At 39.2% G+C, this 8,295-nt stretch overlaps 2 protein-coding genes across 4 annotated transcripts; one reads left to right on the forward strand and one right to left on the reverse strand.

Annotated features, from left to right (window-relative positions):
- The first annotated feature begins 1,448 nt into the window (after window positions 1-1,448).
- On the forward strand, window positions 1,449-6,588 carry LOC115060897 (toll-like receptor 13). Of its 3 annotated transcripts, none has more exons than XM_029529039.1 (6): window positions 1,449-1,531; window positions 1,622-1,708; window positions 1,840-1,890; window positions 2,029-4,598; window positions 4,973-5,090; window positions 5,552-6,588. In XM_029529039.1, the coding sequence occupies exons 4-6, from the start codon at window positions 2,075-2,077 to the stop codon at window positions 5,778-5,780; spliced, it is 2,871 nt and encodes a 956-aa protein (XP_029384899.1). In that variant the 5' UTR covers window positions 1,449-1,531; window positions 1,622-1,708; window positions 1,840-1,890; window positions 2,029-2,074; the 3' UTR covers window positions 5,781-6,588. The 3 variants fall into 3 exon arrangements, with proteins under 3 accessions (XP_029384899.1, XP_029384900.1, XP_029384898.1); XM_029529040.1 differs by lacking the exon at window positions 1,449-1,531 and having other exon boundaries at window positions 1,552-1,708; window positions 2,029-2,551; window positions 2,627-4,598; XM_029529038.1 differs by lacking the exon at window positions 1,449-1,531 and having other exon boundaries at window positions 1,552-1,708.
- Window positions 6,589-6,601: 13 nt separating this feature from the next.
- On the reverse strand, window positions 6,602-8,295 carry ccl20b (chemokine (C-C motif) ligand 20b). Its single transcript, XM_029529041.1, has 4 exons — window positions 8,135-8,295; window positions 7,814-7,916; window positions 7,065-7,139; window positions 6,602-6,953 (listed from the first exon to the last, which is right to left on the reverse strand). Exons 1-4 carry the CDS (start codon window positions 8,214-8,216, stop codon window positions 6,890-6,892), a joined length of 324 nt encoding a protein of 107 aa, XP_029384901.1. The 5' UTR covers window positions 8,217-8,295; the 3' UTR covers window positions 6,602-6,889.

Below are 8,295 nucleotides of genomic sequence, written 5' to 3' on the forward strand. Positions count from 1 at the left end.
ATTAACCCCCCCCCCCCCCCATAAATAAAAGCTGTTTTTGGATTATTTAGGTTTTTTTGTTTTGTTTTGGGTTTTTTTTAGATACAGATGACACATTTTGTTGAGTGGATCTCTTTTTTCTTTATTTTCACCAACTGCAGACTAAAAGCAAGAACATTTTGCTGTCCCTTGGATCATGCCATTTAAGTTTCTTTTTCCTGAACTGAGTTTGAGCCACAGTGTTAAAGCTCCAGTGCAAACTCACTCTAAAGAAATACTGAATAAAAGTTTTGGCATGTTTATATTCCTTTGTCTTTTTCAAGTTTAGTTTAAAACCAGCAGAAGTTTTTGGGCTTTTCAGAGGGAACAGAGACAAACAGCTTTGTCATACCTGTTGAAATTCAAATCCAGGATTTAAAGTTTTCACTCTTCAACAATCAATTTACTCAGCAATTAAAAGCTGTGTGTGTAAAATGTGTTGCTTTTAGAAACAAAACCACAAAAATTTGTGACTGCATTTAAAGTAGCATTTTTCATCACGTTTTGAACGACAACAACAACCATAACATTATGACCAGTGACGGATAAAATAATGACATTAATGTATCTTTCAGCATGTTTGGCAGCAAATGAACATTTTGTCCTTGAAGTTGGTCCTTTGAATGCGACCGCAGAGCAGTAAATGAACTTCTACATTTACTTGCCCACCTGTGGCAGACGTGGCACCAGGATCCACTACGGGAAGGAAACAAGTTGATCGAGACAGCGTGATGCTGGGAACATCTGCTAATGTCTTAATCCAGATACCACAGCTCAGCTTAGATGAGTCCAGGCCTGGTTATGGTGGCAGATATTAGACAGGATGTTTAATGTTATGGCTGATCAGTGTCAAAGTAGCCTTTGGCAGAGGTGACGTGGGGCTTTGTTTCCATATAGTCACAGTGGAAGAACACAAACATGCAGGAATGTATCATCTTTGACAAATCTGCTCACGTTGAACTGTCTCTGTGGCCTCTTCAGCTCGAGGCCACACAGCATGTCCTGCAAACTCCGTTCCTAAACACATGAAGTAAATTTAAATGATATTCAAACTCACTTATTTTAAGTAAACCAATGCTCAGTGTATTCGCTGGTGCATAGAGGGTCACAAGAATGAATGATTTCCGCTTCTTTTGTTTAAGTTTTATCTGGGCTGAGGTACAGAGTCTACAAGTCAGAAGAAAAGAGGAAGTGTCTGTGCATTTCTGCACCAATGCAGAAGTCACTGCTGTACTTTTCAGGGAAGTTGGGGTTGACAAAATGGTTAAATAAGGAAGAAACTCTCAATTAAGAATTTGCATAAACATCTAGTAATTTTGGACCTCAAGTTTAACTTTTTTTTTTTTTTTGTCTTTCAGAATTGTACAGCATCCTCCAACATGGATCAACAAAATCGTGACGATGATAGCAAATTCAGCATAATGAAAAGACAAACAACGAAGCAGCATCAGGATTTGAAACAAAAAACACGAGCTGTGAAATCTCACTTCCTTCATTTGCATTATGAAACAGGGTAAAGAGATGGTAAAAGTGTTAAATCCCACAGCAGTACAAACTCTCGAACTGATATAAATAAACAGACACAATTTTTTACTCCGTTTAGCTGACACACGTTTTCTTTGACTCGTGAAAGCGGATCCAACTGGAAGATTAAACCAGCAGTCCGAGCAGCCGTTCTCTGCATGATGTAGTAAGTAATGTTTGTCATAACAAGAAGGTCTAATTCTAATTAAATTCTGATTTGTTAGTTTTTTTGGGTCATGAGTTTTGATGCAGCCGGCAATAAAATGCTGACCTTTTCCAACTTATACTTAACTATAGGTTTAATGGAAGAAACCAGGACGAGGAAATTTGGAGGAAGGGAAAGAAAAAGTAAGTTTTAAATATAATCTTCAATTCTATTTCTTGAAAGTCTCCATATGAGATGAGATGTTACATGATTAGAATTTATTCATGTGTTGGGAATTCTGAATATTTGGCCTTTATTTGTCTATTTTACTCCATTTACAGCGTTGCTTTCTGAAGTTTTAGTCATCAGTTGGAGTAAAACCAAGAAATGGATGAAAGAAGGGCAACAAGAGAAAGACAAGATTTAAAACATCACGTCTTCTGTTTTCTCTGCTTGCTGAATATCAGCAGTGTTGTTATTCCAGTCACGGGGTTTGCACTGAAGACTTGCAAAATCAGTTATGATATTGCCAAATGTGACAAATGTGGTCTGACAAAAGTCCCTCTAGATATTCCCCCAGCAGTGAAAGGTTTTGACTTGTCGTTCAACAGCATTTCAACCATAAAAACATCAGATTTCAAAGATTTTTTTGTTTTAGCATGGTTAAGTCTAAGTAGCAACTTCATTTCGCAGATAGATAACGGTGCCTTTTCCGATCTGGTTTCCCTTAAGAGGTTAAATCTAAACAATAACAAACTCGTCCAACTTGGAGAGGATGTTTTTAACGGTCTGAGCAACCTCACCGAGCTCAGGATTATTGGGAATCGCATAAAAGTTGTAGGAGCCACGTCTTTCAGGCCCTTGATAAACTTAAAGTTTTTGGACTTTTCTCACAACAAACTGCAGGACGTAAAAAAAGTTCATTCTATAATACGGCATTTACCTAATCTACAAGAGCTGTATATTAAAAACAACCATTTCACCTCTTTTCACTCATGGGAGCTGACAAACAGCTCGGTAGGACTTAAATATCTCGATGTGTCTCAGAATCCCATCAAGATCTTTCAGATCACTGCAGATGTTTTACCAAATCTCACCTGGCTTAACATCAGCGGTTCCTCCGTAACGCACCAGATGAGATGGGATGTGAAAAACAAGACTTACCTCGGTAGAGTGTCTACTGTAGATATGACGGGAGTTCAAATGGCTTTAGATGACATTAAACTGTTACTACAGACTGTGAACTCCTCACTAACGACTTTAAGTATGAATGCAATTAAACATAACTGTGCAGCACTGATCAACATTTCCTGCTCCATCCCAACATTGTCCAGCCTGCAGTTCCGCAAGTATAAGATCAAACATGTCGGCTCAGATTTGTTCAAGTTGTGCGTTAACCTCACACAGTTAGATCTAGCGTACAATCAAATAGAAAACATCAGCGACAACACGTTCAGATCTCTTCAGCGTTTGAGATTCTTAAGTCTGAGTCACAACAGGCTCTCATCAGTTCCAGCTGCCACGAGGAACCTATCGGCTCTTGCCGAGTTGGACCTGAGCTCAAATCGCATTAGCCAACTTGAATGTGACGATTTTGCCAACCAAACAAAACTCAGACAGCTCAACCTGTATCTGAATTCGATCACAGTTCTGAAAGAGTGTGTTTTCAAAGATTTGGTGCAACTGCAAGTTTTAAAGCTACAGAGCAACCGCTTGTCCAAGTTAAATGGAGCTTTCAAGGAGCTTTCAAGCTTTCACTTGACAAACCTTAGACAGCTACAGCTGAACAACAACACGCTCACTACGATTGAATCTGGAGAATTCACAGGCTTACAATCCCTCCAGAACTTGACTTTACATGACAATCAAATAGGTAAACTTGAAAAGGGGTGTTTCACTGGACTGGGGAATCTGACACTTATTCTGTTCCAGAAGAATGAAATTAAAGAAGACTCACTGATTCCAGGAGTATTCAATGACCTGATCAATCTAAAAAGACTGGATTTTAGGGAAAATAAAATTAAATATGACAGTGATTCAGCTTTGAAAGATCCACCATTTTCTCAGCTGTCCCATCTGGAGAAATTTGCTCTTCCTTCACAACACCGCAGGCTGAAGGCTCAGTTGCCACGTAACTTCTTGCAAGGTTTAAAAAATCTGAAGAATCTCGACATTGGGAATGCTCAACTTGTGTCCTTGCACAAAGACACATTTACCTACACGCCACAGCTGGAGAGGCTTGACATAAGCTCAAATGAATTTTTGGATTTCTCTGATCAGTTGTTTTCCCCAATTCCAAACCTTAAAAGCCTTTACATTTCCCGAACAAGTCTCAGTTCTCTAGATTTCCTTATAGATGCCAACCTCACCAAACTGAGCTTCCTGCAGGCGAGAAAGAATCAATACTCAATCATCAGAGAAGAAGTGATTAGGTCTGTGCCAGCTCTTGTCTATTTGGATCTTCAAGGCAACAGTTTCACATGTGACTGTGATAACTCCTTTTTCCTTCAGTGGATAGAAAAGAGCCAAACCCAAGTTTATGATGCGTACAGCTTCGCATGCAACTATCCTGCTAAACTTAAAGGTGAGAAGCTGTTGAGCATCGACGTCCGGTCCTGCTCAGTAGACATTGCATTCATCTGCTATATCTCCACCACGAGTGCAATCCTCCTGTTTATGGTGGTGTCCTACACCTACCATTTCCTGAGGTGGCACCTGGTCTACGCCTACTACCTCTTCTTGGCTTTACTCACTGACAAAAAACATAAAAACAAGCAAGTGCCCAATCAGTACGACGCCTTCATCTCCTACAACACCCACGATGAGCCCTGGATCATTGAAGAGTTGCTGCCCAAACTGGAGGGAGAACAAGGGTGGCGCTTGTGTCTGCACCATCGAGACTTCGAGCCGGGTAAGACTGCTTTCTAATCTGCCCCAGCTGTGACATGGCAAGTCAAGCCATGTGAGCAGTCACGTGACTTTTTCTTATAGTGCCACCTTGAAATTTGCACTCGCCAGTTAGGACCTGGTCAGCCGCGTAACAATCAGATTTCGAACAGACATTTCCACGTTTTCTGGATTTCTTGCATACAACAACATTTTAAGTTTTGGCAGGGAAATCAAAATGAACCAGATAATGTAAAGCCCCTGCTTCAAACATCAACAGTTCATCAGCAAACATTTTCTCTCACTTGGTATTTTCTCCAGACTTCAGTAGGTGGCACCATATTACTGATCAGAACAGTGACTATGGTCTTACTGAGGACGGCTTCCTCTCTCCCTCAGGTAAACCCATCATAGACAATATCACAGATGCCATCTATGGAAGCAGGAAGACCATCTGCGTGATCAGTCGAAGATACCTTGAGAGCGAGTGGTGCTCCAGAGAAATCCAGGTGGCCAGGTAATGTCACGCACGTCTGCTGGATAAATTAAGCTGATCTTAATTACCATAAAAGTCTCAGTCCAAATACAATGAAACCAACATATTTTAGAGTCTTCACCATATACAGATGAATGTGGTTCTATTGTTTAGAGGAGATCAATGATTAGTGGTGCCAATTCTTCAGTCAGGTGCCATGAAACCACTGCAGAGACGTTCCAACACCTCATTAAGACATCACACATATTTCTTTGCAAAATTTTACAGTTAATTAATATATATATATATATATATATATATATATATATATATATATACTTTTTTTTTATCGCTCAGATTTTGAATGAACTGGATGCAAAGTCAATAATCAAATTAAACAAACCAATTTCATTCATATGTAGTTGTTGCCTTTTATTGCCTTAAATTTGGGTCGTGAAAGGTGCATTCCAACAAACTTTCCCATCTTTGTTTGTCCCATCTAGCTTCCGTCTGTTCGATGAGCAGAAGGACGTGCTGATCTTGATCTTCCTGGAGGAGATTCCCACCTGTGAGCTGTCTCCTTATTTCCGCATGAGGAAGCTGCTGAAGAAGCGAACATACCTGAGCTGGCAGAGAGCTGAAAAGCACCCAGCGCTGTTCTGGGAGAAGCTCCGTCAGGCTCTGAGGACTGGAGAAGATCATGGTGAAGGCGTCCTCCAGGTCGCTGTGTAGGACAGACCATGATCAGATGTTTCTGTTGCCATTTGTTCACTGATTTCAGTTGGTTGGGATCACAAATTGTAATGGGATCCATTACCAAAACTTTTTGGAGGGATTGTGACTCAATCATTGTCTGGTCCATCTTGACACTCAAATTAAATCAGGTTTGCTAACTATTCTACTTGAATGGAAAAATCAAGAGTTGTATGTAACCAAACACCAAACTGGAAACATAAGTCATGATTGAGTGCCAATAAAACAGTAAAGCAGCTTAACCAGTCTTGTAACCTGTCACAGTGAGTATTTATGACTGGATAGAGTGGAACAAGATTTATGGAACGGTAAAGCAGCATGTGAAAGAAGGAGAAAATTATAGACTATGTTAAGTAGTTAAATATATTCCATTCACCTCAGCATTGTGTCACAATTACTCAAAATTATTTGGACATAAATATCGGCCATTATTTGTCAGACAGTACATTTATCTGCTGAAGGATACGAGTGCTTTGATGCAAATTTCACTTTTAGCCGTTTTACAGTTTACGTAATAATTCTTTCTTTAGACTTTAGACTCTGCACAATTCTTTAGTTTGTGGCAAAAAAAAAAGATGATAAGGATGTTAAAATACTGAATGAAGATGTGAACAGAGTGAAGATTATAATGTACCTTAAATAACTGCATATTTCACAGCCCAGGATTTTAATTGTAGTACTAACATACTAATGAAAGTAGCAGCATAAATGCAGTGTAACATTTTTCTGCCAGTCTTTCTTCGCATTATATTTAATATTCTATCATTTGTTTGAAGAAATAAAAACTTTTTACTCAAGTGTTTCAGTGAATCCATATTAATATTTTATTAAAGATATATTGAATATCATACGGTCAAACATTCACACATTGTGGGAATTATAGTGTTAATGTCAAGTCTCATAGTTTGAAACAATCAAAAAATACATATATAAATAGATATTTACTTGCAGTACTCTTTTCCTGCAGTTAAAGCTTAGCTTGTACATCTGTATTTAATGCTGGCGTATTAAAAATACTACATCTTCCTGTTTATAAAACAGAGTGAATATTTCAATAAATGTCACACAGGAATCGCGTTTCCATAAATTCATCCTGATGTGGTGCTGTGAACGTTGTCTTTGGTGACCGCTGCTGCCTTCTTTCTCCTTTCACTAGAAAAAAAAAAAAACAAAAAAGGAAGTTAGAATTTGTTTCAGTGAGAACTCTTAGAATATGAAACGGTTATGCTGGAGAGCAAAATCATTTTGAATGGTTGTACTCACTCGAGACATGCCATCACTTTCTGGACCCATTTCATGGAAGGGTCAGCACACACAAACCTCTCAGGAAGGTGGAAGCTGTTGGATGAAAAAGAAAAAGAGTCACATGGATGAACACATGGAATCTCCCTCCAGTTTATCTATTAACTCCAGCCGCTCTCAGAAAATCCCAACCTTCAGGACTACGCTGGGAATTTTTGGATTTTTTTTAAACAAAGGAATGTGGCATTTTGATCCACAAGCTAACTTCAACTCTGCAGGTGGTTCAGAAAGAATAGTCGGCGTAACTTATTACAAAAAAGCTGTTGCAGCAGAAAAACATCAATGCCTTCATTTCGATCTGTTTCTGTTTCTGATTTTTAATCACTCTGGTGCTGCCTTCTGCCTATTTCACTCATATTTCACATGTTTTGTAGTTGCTGTTCTGAATGCCTTTTTTCCAACATCTTCTGTTAATTTAATTTGACACACAACAATAAGCTTTATCAAAGAATCAATTAACAGAAAAAAAAATCAATCTGCTACGATTCTGGAAGCTGATAAACATCCAACATTTTGAGTGTAAACTTTTCCTCGCCTGACATCACAGCAAATTGAACATTTCACACGGTAGTTGGCTTTAACCCCTCTCACAATTAAAACACGTTGCTCTGCATGCAGATCCATTATAAATATCAGACATCGGTTTGTGATTTCTAATGAATAAAGCTTCATCGTCTGCAGGGAAAGGCGAGACGAGACTGTAGACTCACATAGTGGCGCTGATGTCGCAGGAAGTGTTGATGTTCTGGATGCTGTATCCCAGCAACTGACGGCATGTCCACTTTTTCCTGGTGTACCTGAGGCAGCAGCTGGCTGTAAAAACACACAGAAAACAAACTGTCAGTGAAAAAAACGCAAAAACAGACGATCTTGTCAGCATGTTTCATTTGCTGGATTAAGTTTCATCAAATTAAACAATATAAACCTTTGGTCTGAGCCTCAAATGGCTCACACTTGCCTAAATCATAAAACTTTGACAGTGATGGCCGTCAAATTTCACCTGCATAAAAAATAGAAACTGAGGGACTCACCTGACTGAGTGCCATCAATGAAGGCAGAGATGATGATGAGGGAGCACAGAGCTGCCACGAGACACGCTTTGCTTGTAGCCATGTTTCTGCAGTCGATAGGTTTGCGCTGCCTTTCGTTTTCTCTGTGTCAACTTCTGTTATTTATCTGGTATCAATCGCTC

The sequence above is a fragment of the Echeneis naucrates genome, chromosome 20, assembly GCF_900963305.1.
Source record: "Echeneis naucrates chromosome 20, fEcheNa1.1, whole genome shotgun sequence".
NCBI lineage: Eukaryota > Metazoa > Chordata > Actinopteri > Carangiformes > Echeneidae > Echeneis > Echeneis naucrates.

Coding starts and splice junctions, on each gene's coding strand:
- ccl20b (XM_029529041.1), bottom strand. CDS start 8,216: ATGGCTACAAGCAAAGCGTGTCTCGTGGCAGCTCTGTGCTCCCTCATC. Junction 7,917..8,134: donor CATTGATGGCACTCAGTCAG/GTGAGTCCCTCA, acceptor GTGTTTTTACAG/CCAGCTGCTGCCTCAGGTAC. Junction 6,954..7,064: donor AAAGTGATGGCATGTCTCGA/GTGAGTACAACC, acceptor TTTTTTTTCTAG/TGAAAGGAGAAAGAAGGCAG.
- LOC115060897 (XM_029529039.1), top strand. CDS start 2,075: ATGGATGAAAGAAGGGCAACAAGAGAAAGACAAGATTTAAAACATCAC. Junction 4,599..4,972: donor CCATCGAGACTTCGAGCCGG/GTAAGACTGCTT, acceptor TCTCTCCCTCAG/GTAAACCCATCATAGACAAT. Junction 5,091..5,551: donor AGAGAAATCCAGGTGGCCAG/GTAATGTCACGC, acceptor TGTCCCATCTAG/CTTCCGTCTGTTCGATGAGC.